Below are 23648 nucleotides of genomic sequence, written 5' to 3' on the forward strand. Positions count from 1 at the left end.
TAATTAAATACTAAATTATTGAGGGAGTTTTAGAAATTTATTTATATTAACAATAAACTTATATATATATATATATATATATATATATATATTTTAGATACACACTTAATATATATAATTAAGTGATTAAATAATTTTAAATTAAAGATAAAATAATATTCAATTATATAATAACATATCATGTGTTTATTATGTATACTTATTTTAGACACATAAATATATACTCATTTATATGTATTATTATATAATTGGATAATTTTGAATTAAAGATAAAACAACATTCAATCATGTGATTACACACATAAATATATACATATTTGTATACTCAAAATAAGTATATATAATATTCTTTTATGTATCAAAACAAATTTGCATACCTATTTTAGATACTTAAATATATTCATATTTATATATATCATCATATGATTAGATAATTTTGAATTAAAAATAACACAACATTGATGACCACTTAGAGAAAGTAAATAGATTTTATATAATATAAATAAGCCTCTTCTAAGTGATGATAAGAAGAATCAAACTTCATTCTAATACATGAAACAGACAATTGAAAAAAAATATTTTTTTCGAAATTAATAAAGAATATTAATGAAATTTGCCTGCTTAATGAAAGACCAGGGATTTTTTAATTATATCAAACTTTAGAGTGTAGCCCATCCAACCTGGTGATTTCTCCCAAATCCAGACTTTTAGCTCAAAGTCAAAGAACGTAGAGTTCTAATTTCACACACTTAAGAGGTCGGCAAGATCAATGAAATATTGTTCATATGGTACAGGATAAGGTTTCATTATCACTGAAAGGTTCTACCAAAGCATCACGAGTGCGCATCTCAGCAGCCGACTATGTCACCAAGTCGAACCTCCTACAATCCAGACACGATTCCCAGCTCCCCCACAAATCCTTCAACCATATTCTCTTTTAAACTCTTGATACTGCAGAGGGGTGAAAATATCATATTCATTAATTTTATAAGTATATATTAGAACTTTCCAAAATTAGTTGAAAAACAGGCCGTAAATGGTAGGCCTACCTTCATTTCAAATGGGTGCACATGCTGCCAGTTAACACATCACCGATTTAGCTCCATTCACCATCATTAGTGGGGAAACACAGCTCTCGATTCGTCCCAAATGATGGATCTTTCAAGCCATGGAGCTTCACCATCCTTAAATAAGATGTGTCCTCCAGGAGAAAACCGAGGATGGTGGAATGGTTCAATTTGAGTCCCTTCAACCCCAGTCCACCCTCGGCTCTCTATGCCTGCGCTCCTGCCTGCTGGAGTAAAGCTTTGCCAGTGTGCCCATCGTAACTCCAGCTGAAGACTCAAGTACCAGTTGGCAGGGCGCAGGCATGGCCCAAGCCCCTCAATGGGGCCGGGCTAATCCAAAAGTTGCATCAGATGGCTGCTGAGGCTGCACAATCACAATGACGGTTTATTATAATCTCAAGATCTGAAAGAATATCCAAAGGTTCAGTTTAGTTTCAAAGACAGCGTGCAAAAAATTTTATTCATCAGCAGACAGAAAAGATATATTCAAAGGATCATATATTCACTACATTCTTTTGTAATCACAACCATCCGTGGTAGTAGTTCAATGACTGCTTATTCAACATGTTCTTCCAACCAAATTCCACTCTAAAATTCTTGCACCATGCCAGCACATGCAGGTGACAGAGTTGGACAAAAAGGTGGTGATTGATGAGTTCAATGTACCTTCCTTAAAGTAATCAAAGAAAATATTGATGAGGTTAGAAGACCTTGTAGAGTAAAATTCACAGCTTGGACAATCCAATGGCCAAATATAAATGCCGAAAATATCATCTAAACAAAGAGATCAATGATGTCTTAACCCCTCATCGGTGCATCCTAGGCAAATTGTAAAATGTAAGCATAGATCATCCTTTTCCCACAGACATTGTTCAAAGAATTTTTAGGTTTGCTTCCCTATTCACCCAGTCTGTGGGACTGAGGGAAGTATAGCTCTGGATGGAGAAATGAGGTCTCCATGTTCTGGGATTGCGGAGACATTAGCTATTTCTTGAGTTATTTGGAAAGAAATTGAACAATCTTTATAAATCTGAAGTGGCAAGAGGTTCTGGTATAGTGGTATAGAATTAAATTTTTGTGCACTGTGATTTGAAGTCGAGAAAAGTGCTGTAGCTACTAGATATAGTAAGGCATGGATATTTGATGAGATCCTTTTCCAGACTAGCAACCTACAGTGCTTTTGGACATCAATATACTCCAGTTTCAGTGTGTAGAGCTTGTTCACTTCGACACAAATCATTCTTTGCATATATAAAATTTCATTGTTTCTTAATTCTTATCAAATGAGAGAGAACAAAGGTGAAAATTCCAATAGTTGCCATTTCACAAGAAAAAGAAAGCTATTAACATTGCCATACCTGCGAAAAAGGTTGATGAACATGTTCATGAGGATGGATGAAAGGCATTCCAGGGCGTTGACAAGGATATTGTGAAGGTGGCATATATATGGCAGATGCGGAGTGTGCACCAACATGATTTGGACTAAATGGTGTCATCATTGTTTCTGGATGACCGTACCTAAGTCCTGCAGGGGTTGATGGTGCAGTCCATGGCCCAGGAAGATGTTGAGGAGGTGGATGAGGTTGGTGCTCAGCAGAAATCTGAGGCCTATGGGCAGATCCAAGCTGAGGAAATTCGGTGTTATAATTCAAAGCAGGGGCATACATAGGCTGTATGGAATATGGTGCACTATTGAACCCAAACCCAGGATCAAATCTTTGCATATACCTGAACAATTAAGAAAAACAGATGATGTATAATATGTATAATGAGTAAAACAATTGTGCTCACAATTGGTTGATTAATTCAACCAAAAAAAATTACAAATTAATATAAAAATTATCACACAATGCAGACAATGAGCCAGCCCCTTCCTATCAGAATTTGTGTAAAAAATAAGCTCAAAGTCTTTAATTTTCATAGTTGTTGCTCAATAACAATATTAAAAAAATTATCTCACCAAAAGCCAGTGAAGAATTAAAGATCAAAAGGCTGAAAGATAAGCAAACAGTTAGATATAGATGTAAGTCCAAAAAAAGACTTAAAACTTGCAAAATTTATTGCAGTTAGAAAATCATAGACTAAACGGTAAGACAGTATGTTTCAAACCAAAATTAACCATGTAATGCTTCTGAGACGACGCTTAAAACTTGCAAATCGACTGTATACTGGGGGCCTAGACCTGATTTCTAAAACATAATATATCATTACAAAGCCACATATCCAGTTGACAAAAAGCAAAAATAGAAGAGAATGAAACCAAAAGAGAGAACGACCAGAGAACAACAATATCATACATTAATACCATCGGTATGCTAAATATATGAAGTTGCAATCCCAACTTTTAATCTCAAAGAAATGTAACTGCTGATGTGCTGACACCATATTAATCATAGGAAAAACATCACTCCAGCTAATCCTACAGTTAATATGGTGTTGTCATGCCAGCAACCACAACAGTTGAGACCCCAACTTTATAAGTCTAGCATCACTCTTAAAACATTTACAGCAGAAACATTTTGAGAGATCATTGTCCCTATGGACAGTCAGGTAAATGCCCTCTTCGATTGTACTAATCAATAACTAAAAACATACCAATGTGAAGGAGAAACAGATGTGGAAAGAATGTGGCAAACACTATCATTTCATTGTTCAACTCAGGAACAAAACAAACTTCAACCATCCTGCATAACCTTGACAAGTCTTGCAAAATTTTCAAAGCCCAAAATACAACCGAAAACATTAACAAACAAAAAATAAAATAAAATAAAAACCTGTCATAGCTTCTGTCATAATCAGGGTCCTTGCGGTCAATTTCACGATCCCGAAAGATAGCCACCCTACTACTATTTGGTTTATATCTACCAACTGCCTCCTTCTCTGTCCTAATTCTACCTGGTCTACTGCTACTTGTAGAAGAATTAACCAAACCTCTACCAGTAGAAGAATCAACTGAACCTCTACCAGAATTTATATCAGAAGCTCCAGATATAGATTTTTCTTCCATCTTAGACATTCCCAAGGGACCATCCGGCAACTTTGTTTCATTCTCTGGTCTTCTACTATCACCACCACTACAATTAATAGAGTTAAATATCCTTGCACGGGCCCTGTTATAGTCTTCTTTTCTTTCCTCCACACTTTTGGAACTATTTGACTTAAATGAATTTGAATTTGAATTGCCGGCAGTCTGTGATTTCTTTTGTGGCCTTTGTTTAATGGCAACCTTGACAGGCCCACTACTTTCAACTGATGGTAAATTTACAGGGATGTCTGCCAAGCGAATCATAGGAAGCCTACATTCAGCAGTCTTTCGAACAATGATTTTGGAACCTGAACCATCAGGTAAATTATTGTCTAACAAAACCATTGATTGCAATGAGAAATGTTGAGCCACCCGGTGAGCAGCCAGGCGTAAATATGAAGTAGGCAGCTGCTGAAACTCTAATTGCTGCTGAGTAGGATCGCGAATGAACTTTTCAACATCTTGCTCCATCCGCAGAACTAAACAAAAGATATTAAAATCTTTATTACAAACAGAGGAAAATCAATACTACTATACTTATTAACACACCATATATGAGTGATATGAAGAATTCTTGTTCATCCGTTGAAAGCATGAGTGAACGTCATATCCAAGTTCATAATGTAATAATCTGTATAACAAGCAGACAGTCAAAAAAGGCATCAAAATCAGAACAGATGGTAACATTAGGCTCATAAACTTGCTCTTTCTTGCAGCATCCCAGGTCCATACGCCATTGTAGTAAGTAGATTATAATTATTAAAAATTTAATCACCTTTCACAGGTTAGGAAAAAAGAAAAAGCCAACATGTCATCTATCACATCAACTCCTCCCACGAAGTGAGTCACGTGTCTAAGGGGGAAAGGAAATTTTATGGCATCTGAGGCCATAGCATAAATTGTCTGGTTTACTCGCTAACCATCTTTATCTTTGATACTAATAGCATGAACAGATTCTCCACATGATACCCATAATAAGAAAAGTAAGAAAAAAAATCTTCCTTATAATTTACTTCCTGGCCCATCCCAGGATTAATTTTTTTTCCAAATTTAGTACTTCTCTTTCTATGCGATATTTTCTCCATCATGCACACTGATCAGAAAGAAAATCATAAGCTTTAATTAATCCTTATTTTCTTTACCAAAATTTTGAATGTTATGCTTAATTCAATTCAGTTGTAAAATGTAACAATAAATATTTCCCTCCATGATTTCACCATTAATGTCTATCACTGACTTGCGATTTTTTCATAAAATGGCCCAATCCAATTAGACTTTCCAAACAACCAACTTTTCCTGTTTTACTAGTTTATCATGAATCCAATCTAAAATTCCATCTCCAGCAACATTTCATTGAAACATAGTATGCTCAAGTTGTCTTGTTTTGCATATCACTAATGGTTGCTCCATACTGTTATTTATTTTCATCACATCAGCCATCTATCATTGTATTTTCAATCAAAAGATTAAGCCAAACCCATTTCATGCAAAATTATTATCCAATTTTATTCTTCTCAACCCAGTCTCACAAGTCTTCCAACCATCTAATAACAAAGCTAACAACACATAAGGCACACTTAACAACACACAAAGCAGACAGCAATTACCAACCCAAAGTAATTGCACATCCCATCAAGCATAGCAACCACCTTACATAATGAAGATTATATCCATGCCCAGGGCTGGATTCGAGCCAAGCCGAGCTCGGCTTGGTTCAGTTTGCATACAATAGAGCTCGAGCTTGAGCTCGCTGCAGCTAAACTCGAATTCGGTTCGATTCGTTCCGCGCTCGAGCTTTTAACTAGTTTGTTATTAAAACGATGTCGTTTTAATACATATTAATCAAAACGACGTCGTTTTGTATTAGAATTTCTAATTTGCAAATTTGACAAGCAGCTCAAGCTCGAAACTGTTGGCTCGAGCCTAGCTCAAAGGAGCTCAATTTGAATCCAGCCCTATCCATGCCAATACAAAACCTTAGACCCCCGAACTCCTGTACCAAGAACGGCCAAAACAAAAATATCCTACATCCAACAAATTATCCCAACTCCAAGGCAATATAACCACAGTTAAAGCAAAACACAGAGTATCTTCATCACCGAGTCCTAATAACAATGCAATTTTTACAACACAGCACCATAATTGTAACATCCATTATCAAACCAATAACGAATAGAGACACAAGTATTATTTTACGAGAAGGTAGATGTCAACATTATCGCTATTCAACTAGCCCAATAACATTACCGATCAATTAAAACCCCAAATAAGCAAAAATCACTAGATAGCAGAATGATTACCACAAGAAAGCTACAATCGAATATAATCCCCAAATCTGGTCACAACGAAGCGTATTAAAAACAACTTACTGGAGAGGCGTTCGCGAGGGTTTTGCAAAGCTTCACGGAGGAACTGATCAACTTGATTAAGAACGTCGTCGGAGACTTTACAAACTGACGAAGAAGAAACCAAAGAATTCGAACCCGAACCGGATTCAGAAAGCCGATGACGCGAGTTGGAATCGAGGCTAGAAGATGAGAGGCCCAATCGAGTCATGGCGGCATCCAAATCGGCTACCTCCCACGACTCCGTGGCTCCGAGATCGTCGGACAGAGAACCCTCCATGAATTGAGAACTAGAGAGAGGAGAGAGGGGGTAGAGATTCTAAGGTTTTGAAGTCCTAGAAGAAATCGATCATTAAAGGAACGAATGTACAGAGAGACGATGAGAAAGTGGAAGAGGAAGCGGCGTCGGAGGAGGAGGAAGATGCATACTACGACGACGTTTAGTATGGAAGAAGTATATCATGAGTTGGCATCAGACAAGGAAGAAAGAGGGGATGAAAGAGAAAGAGATTGCAATATTTGGCGTCACTATCTTTCTATCTACATGTAGGAAGACGAAAAGGCGCATAGGGTTTGAGTTTGACAATGGTGCAAGGAAGCAGGTGGGTCTGTCTGTTGGGCTGAGCCTAGCCTGGATCCGGATCCAGATCCAGCTCTTAAGAAATTTTAGCTGGGTCTGTCAATTCATTTTCCGTTTTTTATTACTTCCTTTCCCCGTCCTAATTTGTTATATGAGTTTTAATAATTTATATTTAATGGCACTATTTACCCTCTTAAATTTCACATTAGAGAACTTCTCAGTCAAATCTTATTCGTCATCAGCTATTGAAATGAAACAATCAACGTATATAAGTGATCGATAAAACCAAATCTTAGTTGATTCTCAGTAGATCGAATTGATGACAATGATGCTCGAAGATAGGGGTAGATTCAGGCCAAATCGAGCCCGAACACTCCTCTGCTCTAATTTGGCTTGCATTAAAAAACAAACTAAATCTTTCAATTCAAGTTCAATTCAAATTTTTATCAAACAAATTTGAGTTGAGTTAAATCAAGTCAAATCAACTTTTGAAACCAAATTGACTCAAATTATATCAATACCATATTGAAAATTGGAGATCGTCACATCTCTACATCCAATTAAAATATTCTAAAAATGACCTTTCTATTTAGAGGATGGTAAGATAGAAATGAAATTTAGAGAATATAAAAATATGAAAAACAGGTTTGAAGATAATTTGATAGAGTTCTTACTGTGGTGACAATTGAGTCCCTAAAGCAAGAGTATCTACATAAGAAACTACACCAGAACATTCTTCAATCGAGCTAAATTCAAGTTAAACCGAGTTGAATACCCTTTGGCTCAAGTTCGACTCTAATTAAAAAGCGAGACAAATCTTTTGGCTATAGTTAGGTTCGAATTTTAATCAAACGAATTTGAACTAAGCTAAATCAAGCAGAATTGACTTTCGAGATTGAGTCGGCTTGGATCATATCCAAGCCTACTCGAAGGAGATGTTGATCCTGGAGGGAAAGAGTGCTCCAGAAGGGAGAGACAGAACTAATCTTTGTTGGAGTGACAATAACACTGACGAATTCCAATTGTTGACAAAGATAAAGATAAAAAAAAAACTCTAACAGGAGAAAAATGTAACTTTTCAAAACTTAGGTTTTGAGAAAAATTATTATTTTTTAAAACTAATTGGTGAAAATTTGAAAAAAATTTATTTTTTTAATATTATTTATTAAATAATAATTTTACCCTTACTATTAACAGAAAATTCTAACATATATTGAATAATAGATAAATTTTTAAATTTTTAAAACTTCACAAATATAAGTTATGAATATTTAGGCTTCATTTAATAACTCTTCTTTAATCTTAACTATTCTTTTCAGACAAAGATACCTTTGGCATCTATAAAGTCACACTTCATCTCTTAATACACTCCATGCTTTGCTAAATTTCTCCATCTGCAATCAATTCTTCACTTTCACACCATCTATACATAAGTTATGACTAAATTTTGTCTTAAATTTTAAAAATACATAAAATATGCTTAGAATCATGTGTCGTAGTCAAAAGAGCTTATTGTTCCATTAACGAATGAATTTGTTCTCTTTGCAAAGGTTGGGGATAAAAGAAAAACTCCTCCTACATATGAAGTATTAGTTATTCCAAAAGGTTCTACAAAAGGTTCTACAGTAGTTTCACACGTTCACTTGAGAACAAGTTAGATTTAATGCTCAATCGTATCAAAAGTTTAAATACTTTTAGGGGGTGTTTGCTTGGGAGTTATCAAATATCATTCTAGTAATTTATTTTTTATTATAAACATTACCTTATTTAGTTTGTTAATAATAAAAAATTTTAAAATTTTTTTATTATCAATAATGATGTGATAGATAATATAGAATATAATCTTATTATCAATTTCATCTTAAATATTAAAAGATTATCGATGTAATCTTAATTTTATTATAATTTTATATTTATTTATTAAATTTTTAAGTAAAATAATTTAATTTTTAATTAAGATAATATGCGTCATAAAAAATATTTTAAAATAATTATAATAAAAATAATTATAATAAAAATAATTAAATAAAATAACAAATTAATATTATTTAATTATCTTAAATTAATTATATATATATTAATTTTTATTAAATTTTATTAAAATAATAATAATAATAATAATAATAATAATAATAATTTATATTCAAAACTATATTTTATTTTTAATAATAAAATATTATCTAAATAAAAGTGTCATGGAAAACACCCAAGATTCCCGTATTCGTCCAATGGGCTGGGCTTAGACATAAATCCGGCTTTTTCGGTTGTGGGGCCGAGTGTTTTTTATGTACTCGAATTCGTGTAACAGTCCGTGGTTCTCTACAATCCGTCCACCTCTAAGATTCGCAAGACTCCTGCTAAAAGTCTGAGAGAAACGGAAAAAAAAAAAAAAGAAGAATCAAAATTAGCAAAGCTAAGTGTTCTAGCTGAAGCGTTGATGAGGCGATTGGGAAGAATATTGAAGCGAGGTCTGTCTCTTTCGTATCAACAGAGACGACTAGGTTTAGAAGAACCCAAAAATGGTGGTTTCATCTTTACTTCTTCCAAAACGATATCGTCTTTATCCAATTCAGCTGCTTCTCAACACTCTTCGCTCCTGAAGCCTTTTCCTGTTTCGACTTTACAGTCCGGAAAATGGAACCATTTTCAAGGTAGTTTATTTGGGCAATTTGCTTTTGTTATTTATTAATTGCATATTGCCTAACGCGGCCCTAATATTTGCATGCTGTATTTTGCCGGCTTTTTGTTTGATTTTTTTTTCCTGATGCTTCTTAGAATTTTTATTAAATTGATCTGATTTATAGACTGTTGCACTTTTTTCTTATTTAATTAATTTTTTTTTGTTTAATTTTAGAGGGATACAGTATAACTTGACGGCATTCTTGGTTAGTTGCCAATTTTAAATACAATCTTAAAAGAGGATATAATTTCTAGGAACAATGGAAAAATCTTTTCTTTGAGACTGTGTCATTCTTAATATTATAAAATAATTTTTCAAAACAGTTTCCAAATTTTGAATTGAAGAGGTTTTTATATCCTGAGTTTGTTATTGTAGATAATGTAGAATCTTCTCTTAGTATTTTGGGTTAAAAATAATTTGTATGTGAAACAAATGTTACAGTCGAGATGCGGGAAATACAGAATTTTGAAAATAGCCATTAATTTGATGGTGCTATTGCACAGGACAGAGAAGGATGATGTTTATACAAACACAGTCAACACCAAATCCTTCGTCTCTCATGTTCTATCCAGGGAAGCCTGTTATGGAGGTTGGAAGTGCAGATTTCCCTAATGCACGTGCAGCTATGAATTCTCCATTGGCAAAAGCGCTTTATGGGATTGATGGTAAGCTTGAGCTACACTCGTGTGCTCTTGTTAGTGACTGGAATTGTTTATCATTTTATGAAATGATTGGCATTGACTTATCTTCTTTTTCAGATGAAAGTCCTCATGTTTGCGATGAAAGCCTTGTATTTGATGCCTTGTTTTTGTTGGTGTTAAGATTAACTCTTTGCATGTCTTACCTGTTAAGAATTTGCCTTTGAGGTTTAGATTAGGATACGAGTAGATATACAAACTTTTAATAGACATGAGTAGAAAAATTGCTAGATAGATGTGAATTGCAAGAGGACTTGATTGTGGCATAAATGATCAATTTGTTTGTTTCCAGCTGAAGACATAGACCACTGTTAATCATCAAAGCCTGCCAATTAGATAACCCTAGAAATATTTTAGTTAACAGCCATATATTCGATATGCCAAGTTATTATTGCAAGCCCTGAGATATTATTACAACAAGGGACAACCAAAATTTTAGATCTCAGATTCAAAGTCATCTCTATTCACCCCACTATGAGGAATTATAGAAACATTTGACTCTTCATGCATTCAAATATAAAAGAATTAGTCAATCAAATGATAGATAGTGAATGGGTTGGTTTGAAAATAAATGATTTTTTTGTTATCAATAAAATTTAATATAGTAGTCTTGCTATCAATATCAGTGGCAATTGTTCACTTGAGTTATGAAATAATCAGTTGGGTAAACCTTTTTTTAATCTTTGATACAGGTATTACACGTGTGTTCTTTGGTTCAGATTTTGTCACATTAACAAAATCAGACAATGCTTCTTGGGATTTCCTGAAGCCTGAAATTTTTGCTGCAATCATGGACTTTTATTCTTCTGGGCAGCCGTTGTTTCTAGACTCAGAAACTGCTGCAGCCAAAGACACTGCAATTCATGAAGTATATTTATGAACTAATTTAGTTTGATTTTTTAAAAATTTGATAAAGCCTGCTTGCTAACAAAATGATTGTATTTTGTTGTGATTTTACCTTCCCCATCACCTTTGAAACTTTTGAGAATGATTATTGCTTCAACGATATCACTATTTTGCTGTTCCAGGATGACTCAGAAACTGTTGCAATGATCAAGGAACTTCTAGAGACTCGTATTCGCCCTGCAGTGCAAGATGATGGTGGTGACATTGAATACTGTGGATTTGATCCGTAAGTTTTCCTTCATCGTTACAATAATATATACTCAACATTTGATAATTAATTAATCCATTGTTTTTTCTCATTCTTGCTACTTAGCATTAATTGAAGTATCTGTCTTCATTCCACAGAGAAACAGGAATTGTCAAATTGAAAATGCAAGGAGCATGTAGTGGCTGCCCAAGTTCATCTGTTACATTGAAATCTGGCATAGAAAATATGCTGATGCATTATATACCTGAGGTAACATATGATAACCTTAATTTTGTATTGTAGTTTTATGCATTTTTAGTCATAGTCCTATCCCTGTCTGTTGTTATGTAAAGTTCTAAGGTTGGGCCTATCACTCATAGAAGCGCCCAAACAGGATTATTAGTATTTTTTTAAAAGAGTCGGTGTTTGGAAAACTAATTCTTTTATGCTTGCGTTGTATATTTGGAGAGAGTAGCTTTAGGTTTCAGATATCTATTACATATAACTGTTGAACTGGGGATTTTTGCACATTGACCCATCCATATTTCAGTACTTTTGAGGGATCTTGACCTACTCTTGTATACTCTATATTTGGACCTTTGTTCACCTTTTTTTGGAATATATTCTCTCTCTCTCTCTCTAATAATAAATAATAATAATCTAGTCAGAATGATCTGATATAAAATTTTCGAGACCATGTGTTTGCACCATTGGATTTGGGTTGTAAAATATCATTTTAGTTCAGTGTAGTTAATCCAACGGTGAATATGCATTGTTCTAACCAAATCTATATTAAGAAGTCCTAACTGACTAGAGAATGGTTCTCTCTCTCTATCTTTATATATATAGCCATTCACTAGTTAGGATGTGCTATTGTAAATTTGGTCAGGACTATCAATATTTACCGTTGTGTAAAATACATTGCACCGTACTGCCCTTGATTACTTGTCCTTTTTATCTAGGTCTATCTGCCTTATACACTTAGCCTATGCTTTGGCCTTGGCCAACCATTATTTGTGACACAAGAACTTAGGCTTTTGCTGGTTGATTGCATGTAAATTCATCTCTTGGCTTTTCTTATTGCTGACAGTAATTTTCTGCTTATACAGGTCAAAGGTGTGGAGCAAGAATTAGATGCTGAAGATGAGGATGTAGCATTAACTGGCCAGATAGAGTAGATGAGCCTTTTAATTTTTCTTCCTTGCGTAGCATACTTTGATTTATAGCCAGATGGATAAGGTCTCTGATGTGCCTCCCTGTGCAGGAGCAAATAAAGGTTGGGGTAATGAAATTATTTATAAGTACAGGTTATTTATGCTGTTCCTGTCATCAATTGCAATGCATAGGATTTAGTGCTGTCTGATTAGTAGCTATTGTGACAAAATTGTTTGGCTTTTCTGTAATCACTTCGTATCTTTGTGGGCACATAACAACCAAAAGTTTGACCTGAAACTCATTGTTTTTTGCATTATCCATATCATATAGATGAATAAAGTTATTTGATGGATTGGTTGTTGCAACCATCTTGCCTTAAATTTCATGTCGATTGTTTAGCATGATTGATGAGATCTTTCCTGTACTGCCCTATTTTATGGTTACTGTGTCCTGGTTCTGTCACCACATTGTGTTGCAAGTGGCTGACAATGATATTAGTTTGCACCTAACTTTTGATTCCTAATATGCTTGAGTTGATTGGATGTGGATGGATTTAGTTAATTCCAATGTAAATCACATGGATTGGGAAGACAAGTTAATATGTTCTGTAGCAAAGCCCAGGAAAAAAGTTTAATTTATGTTCCTTCAACAATTGCTGTTTGCTCTTCATTAATATGAACTTCAATTATACTTGGTAAGAATTGCGAAATTGGTCAAAAAAGCCTTCCTTGAATTATCATTTCTGTTGAAAGTTTAAAAAACTTGCCATAAAGGGTAGGTCTATTATGTCTATTTTTCAAAGCTAAAGGTGGTCAGTTTCGTTATATCATTCATTTTTATTTCTTTTCATCTTTTCTTTTAAAAGCAATACTACATATACATATTTTTGGTATACAATTTGAATATATAGATGATGTGTCATTATATGATTGTGTGTTATTTTATGTTTAATTTAAAATTATTTAATCATATAATGACACATCATCTGTATATTCAAATTGTGTATAAAAAAAATATGTAAATACAGTTTTATTGATACCAAAATAAGATTTCGAAAGTTATGATATAATAATATTTAATTACATAATAACATATATGTTATTCAAAAAGTATATAATCACGGGATTGCTCTTTCTGTTATTATATAATTTACTATCATTATCATTCAATGTATATTTATTAATTTTGATAAAAGTCAGTCAATTCTCTGCCCCTCTCAATCTCATGGACCAAAAAGTGGTCTCACATGATAAAACAAGTAAATTAGGATGGTGATTACAAGCCATAATCATACAATTATGATTCCCTAATTGAAAATTATAATTAAGTTAATGTAATCATAATTAAGTTTTGGACTAGCCTTAAAGTGAAAGAATCTACTTTTTTAGTTCTTTAAGCCTCTATCTCCACCACTTTTCTGGTGAGAGTCATTCAACGGTCTTTCTCCTGATGGCGACAAATTATAATTTCCGCTGTTTTTCCTGTAAGTTATGTATAATTTAGCTTGACTTGTTATTAATTCGATTAATTATTCCCTTCATCAGATTACAAACAAGAGATACCTCGATAAGATGTAATGTTTTTCAGATTTCATTAGAGTTGCATATGATTGCTGTATTCGTAAATCAAAATATAAATTTGTATAATACTGAATTAAAGCCAGAGTAATCACTTTGTTTGTGTACCATTCAATTCTATAATGTCGGCATTAAAAAGAGAGAGAAAAAAAAAAAGTAAAAATCCACGGCATAAATCCACCGAGGCTGAGTCATCTTGGAGAAGAAGATGAAGGTGGCAATAGAAGCACCAAAACGAAGCACAAAACACAAGCAAGCAGAGCCATGGCACACGTCTACACGCGTACTTGTCTCCTCCTACACATTTCTCCACATGAATTCCCACTTTATCGCTTTTCGGATTCCTATAATAAATCTCTCAACCAACCAGTCAAATTCATTTATATTCTGACTATCTTTGGCTCCAACCAAAAATAATAAAACAACCAACGTTAACGCAACTTGTCCCTATCTCTCCTTATCCTTTGCCCATCTATTTTGTTCACTTCTTCGTCATTTCATTTTATTATCTAAACGACAACAGCATTCTGGTGATTGAGCTTCAACTGGGTTGACACCAATGGCCTGGAAAAGTTGTGGCTTCTTGGAGTTTAGACCTCTAGTTCACTTGTTGCTCCCGCTTTGTGTTCATTGGATTGCTGAGGAGATGACCGTTTCGGTTCTTGTTGATGTTGTTACCAATGCTTTGTGTCCTGGGGAGTCCACTTGTTCTGAGGCTATTTACATTAGTGGCCTTCAGCAAACGGTGAGGGATTGAACGGAGTTAATGTTGTTTATGTTTGGTTTGGTTTACGAGAAAATGGAGGATTTTGAATATAAAGGTTTGGAATTTGAGACGCTGTACTATCTGGGGTTTTTTGGGAAAAAGGAAAAAAAAAAGAAGCATTTTATTGCTTGAGTGAGGGCGAGGTAGCTGTTAGATGAAGTGGGGTTGAAGGTTTCCAGTTTTTCTATTTTATTTTCTGGTGCTTTTTGCAAACCAACCAGAGTGTTCTGTTTTACTTTCTTGACCGACTGTTTTCCTGAAATTCGGCTGATTCCTGTATCTTTTACTTTCTGTGTTTCTGCTTCTAGTTACACAATCACTGTTGAGGTGGGCTAGTTAATTTGATGGTACAATGAATGTTTTGCGTACTACAGTGCTTGTGTGGAATTTGGATGATTGGAATATTTCGTTGAAATAGACTACTTACTTTTATTGGTGCAAGAAAGATACCAAGTTTGTGGCTTGTTAAATTTTTTAACACACATTTTTTTTCAGTTGCTATAATTGTAGCTTTTTCCTTCACTATTTACAAAAGAATGGTAATCATGATTATGGCTTTAATTTTACAGTCAAATAGGTCATACAAAGTAATAAAATGTGGGACAGGAGACTGTTTTGGACATGAATCTGGTAAAGAATTTTTCACTAGGGGAAGTGGGATTGATAATAAAATGGTCCAGTAAATAATTCTTTTCTCCCACTGATTTTTCACATGCCGATGCCATTTTCAACTTGCATATCTCAGTTGATTGAAAACATTGACGGTGAACCTGGTCTTTAATTTTGAATTTTCTGATGCTTTTAAATATTAGACTTCATGGTGATTCTGTTTATCTTTGTTGTATACTATTTAGTTAGTTCACTGGGAGTGGTGTAATAGAAGTAGTTGATAGCAGGATGTTGTGGTGGGTGTTCATGATACTGAATAACTATGATGTGTGGAACTCTGACTATGATAAACTGATATTATTTCCTCTTTCGTTTTGTTCAGAGAAACAATCCTCATGCATTCTTCGCTGTGTAGGTTGTTGGAATTTTCAAGATGGCGGTACTCCCACTTCTAGGCCAGCTTGCAGATGAGTATGGCCGTAAACCACTGCTCATTCTTACTGTCTCCACTACTATTATCCCTTTCTGTAAGTTGCACAAGCACATTTTTCCAGATTCATCATACTTACATAATGCTGTAAGAATTTTACTTATTATAAACTTAAAATTGATGATATGAAAATGAATTTTCTTTTAGTGAGGAGGGGCAGGGTGAGGGGGTGGGGGATGACATTCATTCCAAGGTTGAAAACCAGTTAATGCCATAGGAGATTTCAATTGATGTGATGGTTTACCCAGTGAACCTTTTCCCTGAAACTGAAAATTAAGTTTTCCATTTTTGGATCGGTTAATTGTTTAATCAAACATTTTCACTAAAGTTAATTCTAATTACTCAGGTATATTAATCAGTGATATGATAGAGCCTATTCATGCTATATCAGCTACTTCAGTATCTTGCAGTGTATAAATGATACAATCAAGATTGTGCTTTGTATTTACACTTTTTCTTCCATTTGATGTGCCTTTTCAGCTTTACTTGCTTTTAATCAGTCCAGAGATTTTGTGTACGCTTATTATGCTCTTCGAACAATATCATATATTATAAGCCAAGGGAGCATCTTCTGCATCGCTGTTGCTTATGCGGTAAGAATTATTCATCACAATTATTGAACTTGTGAATAAAGAATGTTAATTTCACATTTTTCTTCCTCTGCCAGGCAGATTTTGTGAGTGAGAGCAAGAGAGCTACAGCTTTTAGTTGGATTACAGGCCTGTTCTCAGCATCACATGTCTTAGGAAATTTATTGGCTTTTCTTCTTCCTGAGAACTGCATTTTCCTGGTATGTTAATACTGTAATTTAGCGTTAGCCTCATTCATGTTCTCTTTTTATTTATTTATTTAAACGATCATTTTTAATGTTTGTTCGTTATGCTCCTTTTTCAGGTTTCAATAGCTCTCTTGATCTTTTGTCCTGTTTACATGCATTTCTTTTTGGTTGAGACAGTTGAATCGGCTCCCAGGAGAGACCAAGATTCAACTTTCTTGCAGAAGGTTGTTATGGTCCTCAAAAAAAGATACAAATCAATGCGAGATGCTGCATTGACAGTTATTAGCAGGTACTACTTCCATGTTCTATGCAGACAACATTTGGATAACTTTATTTCTGTCAATCCATTAACATTTTTTGTTTTTGTTTTTGTTTATTTAAGTATTTTTATGATGCCAAAAACTTTATTTGCATTCTGGTTGATGAGTACTATTTCTTTTTCTCTTTTCCTCGTGCTTTTTCAGTCCAACACTCAGAGGAATTTCTTATGTTTCCTTCTTTTATGAGCTGGGAATGTCCAGCATCACCACTGTCTTATTTGTAAGTTCCCTATCAATTTATTTTCTCAATTTTCTTTACTACAAATATGATGTTGAAATCCATCATGGATCAAGAGGTAATTGAAATCAAATTTAATTCATCTTAATTTACAACAATTGCTGTGTATTGAAACAGTACCATCGTATCATAATTGGTGTTCTGTATTTGGGCACACAATCTGGCCAATATAACTAGTAATAGTGATATGTGAAACTTGTCTAAATTGTTTCCTATATATGTTTGACTCAATATAACTTCTTGTGTAGTATTATTTGAAGGCAGCGTTTGGTTTTAGCAAGGATCAGTTTTCACAAATTCTAATGATGGTTGGAGTAGGTTCCATTGCATCGCAGGTATGTGCTTTAGTGGAGCTTATTTTGTTCTTCTCTTTGGTAAATGTCTACAACAAACTTTTCTGATCATTAATTTTCAGTCTCATTGCTTCATGTGATTTTTCTATTCTTTTCTTTCTTTTTTCGTTCACCAAAAGAAAATAAAAGAAAACAAAGTCTTGCTTACTGTAGATTTTTCTACTTTATATTGTACTAGATTGTGGTGCTCCCTCTTTTCAATCCTCTACTTGGAGAAAAGGTGATATTGTGCATTGCCTTGCTTGCATCGATAGCTTATGTAAGTGGCCTCATTCTATCAGCAGTTAGAGGAAAACCTTTTTTTATTCTTCAAAGAGAAGGAAAAAGCTAATGATTTGCTTTTTTCTGTACAGGCATTATTCTATGGCTTGGCATGGGCATCTTGGGTATGTATTCTTCATTTTTTTTTAATTTTTTGTTCTCTCACGAGAGAGTAATTTGAATGCTTTCACAAAACAGTCTGGGTTCTAGTTTTTGTCATGAACTTCCATGGATTACCGATTCAAACTTGTGGTTTTGTTCTTCATGCGATCTTGTATGAATATGACAATTTAGGCCATTTTTTATATCGTTCTTTAACTAGTAGAAAATAAAATTCTTGATGAGAATTGAGAGGTTTTGTCATCAAAATGCCGAAGTTCCATATAAGTTTCTTTAACATCAATAACAGCAAGTTATTCTGTACTGTAGGTGCCGTACCTAAGTGCCTCGTTTGGTGTCATTTACGTCCTTGTGAAACCTTCTGTAAGTAATATCACACTGCAATTTCTTTTTCCATTTCAGTAAACATTAGAAATAGTATCTAAGTCTAAAAAACAATTCCCTGTGTCCAATTTTAATGGTTGTCTTACTATCAATTTCCATATATGCAGACTTATGCCATCATTTCAAAGGCATCAAGTTTAAACAACCAGGTTCGTAGAACTATCTCATACCATGCTTTTTTTGGCTTTGAATGAAATTATACACTTAGCATTTCCATGTAAAACCTCCTCTTTTGTAGTTAGCAGAATATTGTTTCTCAAGTTTCATGTCTCCAAATAGGTTTTTGGCCATCATATTCTTATCTTGATCATGATTCGACTCTTACGATGTCTGTTACAGGGAAAGGCACAAGGGTTTATTGCTGGTGTACAGTCAATAGCAAGTTTGTTATCACCCCTTGCAATTAGTCCCTTGACTTGTAAGTTTAACTGTTTTCTCATTGTTTTGAAACCAATTTAGACCATAGTGAGATGTCAAAGGGTTAGCAAAATTAGTAGAACATTAAAACTTTAAAAAGAAATATTTGAGTTTGAACTTCTATCACATTTGTAAAACCTTGACTAACCTGATATAATAGTTGTAAATTTAATCATTGTGTTTTGGGTTTATTTGCCTAATTAATACAGATGGTCCCTGGTTATTTAAAAAAAAAAAATTAGACCATAGTGTTTAATTTCTGCAAATGTGTTTGTCCTCAGCATGGTTCCTCTCAAGTGATGCCCCTTTCAACTGCAAAGGTTTTAGCATCGTTGTTGCATCTGTATGCATGGTAAATTCACGACTCCTTTGTTCACCGCTTCATTCTCTCATCCTCACTTCTATCTCTGATCAAATATTTTAATTTTCTCAGATGATCGCACTGTGCTTTGCATGCATGCTGAGAACAGAAGAAAATCCTAGCAGTGACAAAGATGAGGATGTTGAAACACCGCTGTTAAGTTGAAGCTAGACGTAGTTATCCAATTCAAGTAGTTTGTTTTGTTGTAGATAGTGTAGTCTTACGAGGGTTAAGTTGTAAATATTAGGCTCTCTTCAATATTAGGGTTAACATGTAAGATGGTGTTTAGATGCCATTTTCAAATTAGAAGCAAATATTGTCTTCAAAAGAAACGGACATGGAAAGAGAAAGAAATCAAAATGCTCTGCAACTTAATTTACAATGATATATAAAAGCAAAAGTTTGGGAAGGTATACGATATGGAGGGGAATTGCATTCTTAACGGTTATTAAAGAATAAATACAAAATAAATAAATAAATAAAAGAAGAATGACATGGAAACCCTTAAATGACGAATTTCAGAGCCTACAGGTTTCAAAAACCACATTAAACCCATAGTTAGAGGAAATAACTTATTTAATCCCACTTAATTTGAATCCTAACAATAATGCCCTTGGAGCTAGTAAACAGATTAGATATTGAAGTGGATATACCATATGAAGCCTCTGTTATGAATCCTTAAAAGAACAGACATGGAGGTTCTGTCTCTCCCATCTACCAGCACCAGCATCACGATTTCGCTAAACCTCCCAATCAAGCCTCAGAAAACCTATCTCCAAACTTCACTCACAACCTTAAATTTTTGTGCTTCATATGCCAAGAAGACTCGTTCAACTTATTCTTTGTCTTCTTCACCTTTCAATGCTAAACTAGCAGCGGAAAAAAGCTTAAACTTATCCGCTTCAACAACAACTACTCCTTTCACTTCTAATTCTTTTTCTTCCACTGAGACTGACAGGCGCCATTGGATGGTGCTTATGAAGAGTCCGCCTGAGGGGCTTAAGACTAAGCCAGAAATTGTTAATTACTATGTCAAAACTCTTGAGAGAGTCTTAGGCAGGCGGGTTTGGTTTAAATGTTGTGTTTTTGACAGCTTTTAATGTTTTTTTCTTGGTTCAGTGTTCGAAGTTTGTTTTGTTTGTGGTTTTGTACAGTGAAACGGATGCTCAAATGTGTATGTATGACGCCTCTTGTGATACCCATTTCGGGTTTTGTTGTGATATCGATGAAGAAGCTTCTCGTCAGCTCTCTCGTACGTGATTTTACTGTAACAAAGTGTCATTTGAGATATTTTGAGTTCTTCTTTTATGGTTAATATTTTGGGTTCTTTCCATTTTGCTGTTTTTAGGGCAATTGGGATATCAAAATTTGCTTTGAGTTTGAGTGCCTTGTCTTAATTGTTCATGTGTTATTTGTATCATAGGTTTGCCGGGTGTCCTGTCTGTTAAGCCTGACCCGGATTATAATTCTGTGGAAAAAGATTATAGTTGTTCAAATAACCAGTTGCCAAACTCACAATATGGAAGTATATTATTGTTTCCTGCAAGGAATACGAAACACTGGCTTGTTCGAATGGACAAGCCAGGGGTCGGTGTTGTTACAAAGGCACAAATGGTTGATTTTTATGCTCAAATTCTAACCAAGGTTTTGGGGAAGTAAGTATAATTGATGCTATCTGATTCACTGTCATCATTTCGTTTCTCTCTACCCTAAAGGCAAAAAAATTGATTTTTATGCAGTGAGAACGATGCACAGATGTGTATATATCATGTTTCTTGGCAATCCAACTTTGGTTTTTGTTGTGAACTTGACGAGGAATGTGCAAAAGAACTCGCTGGTTAGTGTGTGCTTCTTTTCGATAACCCACATTTGTGATATAAAATAAACATTTAGCTTGAGTAAATCTGTTCTGTATAATCCAGGTGTCCCAGGTGTTTTGTCTGTCCAGCCTGATGAGAATTTTGGTTCAGAGAATAAGGATTATGGAGGTTTGTGACTTTGCTTAACTTCAGCATATCTGTTTCCTAGCTAGCTTAAATTCATCATCACTTAAGGTTGCTCAACTATATGTATATTGAATCGTGTTGTTACAAATAGTTTCAAGGTTAAACCAAATGTGTATAGGAAATAGTTATTTTCTGCTTATGACTCATGACTGACCTTCCATGGAAAAAGAAGCGTATGGCAGATTTATGATATGGAATTGCTCTGCAAACTACAATGTAAGGTTTTAAGGTTCTGTTCAAATAACTACAAGAGCTCAACACAAAGGAATATCTGCAGTCTTTCTCATCTAAATCTGCACATCTTGATTAAAACATGGAGCACATCTTCTATCTCATCGAGAATCGTCTGGGTTGTCCTATTGAGTCATGAATTTAAGGTTATCCTGGTTGCCTTCTTCATCTACTGCTACTAGCCTCAGCAATCCTAGCTCGAGCCTCATGATGTTCGTTGCTGCCTCAAATATCCACTCATAGATGGCTGGGTAAAACTCTATTTTTTTCCCACCACCATTGCCCTGAGGCAGAGGGACCACTCTATTGGGTTGCCTTACTGATTTCTGATGATTGCATCCTTGTCAGGACTGCTGTCTGCAACTTTGATTCTTACTAATACTCATTTGAATTTTGATGGCATCCTGAGCTTAAACCCCCGAAGTCCATTGAACCTGTATTAGCAATTGCTATTATATCTTACATTAGAGTCTGCCTTTAGGGTGCTGTAGAACTTAGTCGTAGTTTGTTGATGTCTTAAGTTTTTTATTTGGTCAGATGAACAATTTGTTTCACTGGGAATGTTTAACATATAGTGGAAGATATCGTGTTAACAAGTGTCCTTCCCCAGGTGAAAAATAGGCAATAATGATTAAGTCGGCAAGACACTGATATCTTTGCATGTTGATATAAAATATTATGAACTTATTTGATTTTAGGAGAAGCTAGTTACAAGTTTTCTTTCTTCTTTCTCCTCTTATTTTAAAATTCCATGAAGATGTACTTTCAGATGTATCTCTATGGTTGTCTCTCCATTCTAGAGTAACCGTATGTAATTTCTTAGGTACCAATCTGCAGAATTCTATAGTTCCAACAGATTCAGAAGGAAATCAAGCAAATCCCATTGAGACAAAGAAGCTCTTTGTGACTGGTAAGTAGTATTTAAATTTCTAAACAGCATTCAATCTCTATATGTTTCATACTTGCTTTTTAGTGTTATAAACTGTCAAGCTTAAACTAATTTTGAATTTCTTCCTGTGACTGTAAAGTTTGGGTGGCTGAGTCCCTGAATCTTATGGAGTATAATGCTGTCTTGAGTTATAACCATATAAAGTTCTTACAGATTGTTGTTTCTCATATATATGATGTAACATTCTGTTATTTAATCTTCTGTGAAAGTCTTACATTTTTGCCTATCTTTGTTCGTTTGTATGATTTTGTGCATAGATGATTCATTTTCCCCCTCATCTTTTTGCTAACAGAAGTTCTTGACACTCTTGAATTCTATTAACAGGCCTGTCGTTTTATACATCTGAGAAAACCTTACGTGCAGCATTTGAAGGTTTTGGCGAGCTTGTTGAAGGTACTTTTTCAGTTGCATAATGAAATGTTAGAAATATTTCTATCACATGTTGATGCTAGTCCAATGCTGATGAATCACTTTCCTTTAGTTAAAATAATAATGGACAAGATTTCAAAGAGATCCAAAGGCTATGCATTCGTGGAGTACACTACAGAGGAGGCTGCAAGTGCTGCTCTGAAAGAGATGAATGGCAAGGCAAGTTTAATTTCAAGTCCCTGATTTACTTCTCTCAAATCTTTATATAGCTAAAGTTTTGGCCATTTCATGTAGATTATTAATGGCTGGATGATTGTTGTTGACGTCGCCAAGCCAACGCCCCCAAGATACCGCCAGAACCGCCCCAGAGTGGCAGGTTGAGAAGAGCGAAAGCCAAACTAAAATTTATGCAAGGGTACTACCTTTTTATTGTGGTTAAACCATTGCTAGATTGTTAGTTAATTCATGTTATAGGGTTCTCATGGCATTTCCTCCTTTCACCAATCTGTTACCATGGAACCGAGTCCTTGTAATGACTTGGATAGCAGTGGCATCTCTGCTTAGTATATTTAATAGCAAAATCAATTTGCCCTGAGGAATGAAAATTAAAATATATATATATATATATATATATTCACCTGAATTTTCTGCTAGTTGAATTTTGGAAATAATGAGAAACTGAAGTGGGTAGTTACTGATAGCTAACGATGAACTACTAGGAATATCCAGAACTTATTGAAATTGATGTTCAACTGCATTGTCTGTGTGTGTTTTTT

The 23648-nt window shown here is 34.5% G+C and overlaps 4 protein-coding genes across 7 annotated transcripts; 3 read left to right on the forward strand and 1 right to left on the reverse strand.

Moving 5' to 3' along the window:
• Nucleotides 1-621: 621 nt before the first annotated feature.
• On the reverse strand, nucleotides 622-7029 carry LOC123193040 (R3H domain-containing protein 1-like). 4 transcript variants are annotated; one of them, XM_044605803.1, is made up of 6 exons: nucleotides 6462-6997; nucleotides 3842-4571; nucleotides 2426-2795; nucleotides 1577-1737; nucleotides 1050-1431; nucleotides 622-951 (listed from the first exon to the last, which is right to left on the reverse strand). In XM_044605803.1, exons 1-4 carry the CDS (start codon nucleotides 6715-6717, stop codon nucleotides 1627-1629), a joined length of 1467 nt encoding a protein of 488 aa, XP_044461738.1. In that variant the 5' UTR covers nucleotides 6718-6997; the 3' UTR covers nucleotides 622-951; nucleotides 1050-1431; nucleotides 1577-1626. The 4 variants fall into 4 exon arrangements, with proteins under 4 accessions (XP_044461738.1, XP_044461739.1, XP_044461740.1 ...); XM_044605804.1 differs by having other exon boundaries at nucleotides 1050-1470; XM_044605805.1 differs by lacking the exon at nucleotides 1577-1737 and having other exon boundaries at nucleotides 6462-6987.
• A 2299-nt stretch (nucleotides 7030-9328) lies between these two features.
• Nucleotides 9329-13023, forward strand: LOC123192349 (nifU-like protein 4, mitochondrial). Its single transcript, XM_044604870.1, has 6 exons — nucleotides 9329-9668; nucleotides 10201-10362; nucleotides 11088-11263; nucleotides 11424-11527; nucleotides 11647-11758; nucleotides 12598-13023. The coding sequence occupies exons 1-6, from the start codon at nucleotides 9455-9457 to the stop codon at nucleotides 12664-12666; spliced, it is 837 nt and encodes a 278-aa protein (XP_044460805.1). The 5' UTR covers nucleotides 9329-9454; the 3' UTR covers nucleotides 12667-13023.
• A 1424-nt stretch (nucleotides 13024-14447) lies between these two features.
• LOC123193356 (hippocampus abundant transcript-like protein 1) lies at nucleotides 14448-19732 on the forward strand. Its single transcript, XM_044606287.1, has 14 exons — nucleotides 14448-14965; nucleotides 16011-16122; nucleotides 16566-16678; nucleotides 16753-16875; nucleotides 16980-17152; nucleotides 17328-17403; nucleotides 17670-17756; nucleotides 17953-18033; nucleotides 18128-18160; nucleotides 18465-18518; nucleotides 18647-18688; nucleotides 18879-18957; nucleotides 19238-19308; nucleotides 19390-19732. Exons 1-14 carry the CDS (start codon nucleotides 14780-14782, stop codon nucleotides 19480-19482), a joined length of 1323 nt encoding a protein of 440 aa, XP_044462222.1. The 5' UTR covers nucleotides 14448-14779; the 3' UTR covers nucleotides 19483-19732.
• Nucleotides 19733-19967: 235 nt separating this feature from the next.
• Nucleotides 19968-23475, forward strand: LOC123193357 (organelle RRM domain-containing protein 1, chloroplastic). The gene is made up of 9 exons (XM_044606289.1): nucleotides 19968-20377; nucleotides 20472-20569; nucleotides 20741-20972; nucleotides 21057-21154; nucleotides 21240-21305; nucleotides 22378-22464; nucleotides 22828-22896; nucleotides 22985-23091; nucleotides 23167-23475. The coding sequence occupies exons 1-9, from the start codon at nucleotides 20010-20012 to the stop codon at nucleotides 23251-23253; spliced, it is 1212 nt and encodes a 403-aa protein (XP_044462224.1). The 5' UTR covers nucleotides 19968-20009; the 3' UTR covers nucleotides 23254-23475.
• Nucleotides 23476-23648: the final 173 nt, after the last annotated feature.

The sequence above is a fragment of the Mangifera indica genome, chromosome 12, assembly GCF_011075055.1.
Source record: "Mangifera indica cultivar Alphonso chromosome 12, CATAS_Mindica_2.1, whole genome shotgun sequence".
NCBI lineage: Eukaryota > Viridiplantae > Streptophyta > Magnoliopsida > Sapindales > Anacardiaceae > Mangifera > Mangifera indica.

Excerpts from the sequence above, each read along its gene's own strand:
- LOC123193040 (XM_044605803.1), bottom strand. The coding sequence starts at position 6,717 with ATGGAGGGTTCTCTGTCCGACGATCTCGGAGCCACGGAGTCGTGGGAG. Across the intron at positions 4,572-6,461 it reads CCCTCGCGAACGCCTCTCCA|TTCTGCGGATGGAGCAAGAT; the intron begins GTAAGTTGTTTT and ends TCTTTTGTTTAG. Across the intron at positions 2,796-3,841 it reads TATGACAGAAGCTATGACAG|GTATATGCAAAGATTTGATC; the intron begins GTTTTTATTTTA and ends TTAATTGTTCAG.
- LOC123193356 (XM_044606287.1), top strand. The coding sequence starts at position 14,780 with ATGGCCTGGAAAAGTTGTGGCTTCTTGGAGTTTAGACCTCTAGTTCAC. Across the intron at positions 17,153-17,327 it reads GCATTGACAGTTATTAGCAG|TCCAACACTCAGAGGAATTT; the intron begins GTACTACTTCCA and ends GTGCTTTTTCAG. Across the intron at positions 19,309-19,389 it reads TTGTTGCATCTGTATGCATG|ATGATCGCACTGTGCTTTGC; the intron begins GTAAATTCACGA and ends TAATTTTCTCAG.
- LOC123192349 (XM_044604870.1), top strand. The coding sequence starts at position 9,455 with ATGAGGCGATTGGGAAGAATATTGAAGCGAGGTCTGTCTCTTTCGTAT. Across the intron at positions 9,669-10,200 it reads AAAATGGAACCATTTTCAAG|GACAGAGAAGGATGATGTTT; the intron begins GTAGTTTATTTG and ends GCTATTGCACAG. Across the intron at positions 11,759-12,597 it reads TGATGCATTATATACCTGAG|GTCAAAGGTGTGGAGCAAGA; the intron begins GTAACATATGAT and ends CTGCTTATACAG.
- LOC123193357 (XM_044606289.1), top strand. The coding sequence starts at position 20,010 with ATGGAGGTTCTGTCTCTCCCATCTACCAGCACCAGCATCACGATTTCG. Across the intron at positions 20,378-20,471 it reads CTTGAGAGAGTCTTAGGCAG|TGAAACGGATGCTCAAATGT; the intron begins GCGGGTTTGGTT and ends GGTTTTGTACAG. Across the intron at positions 23,092-23,166 it reads TGAAAGAGATGAATGGCAAG|ATTATTAATGGCTGGATGAT; the intron begins GCAAGTTTAATT and ends CATTTCATGTAG.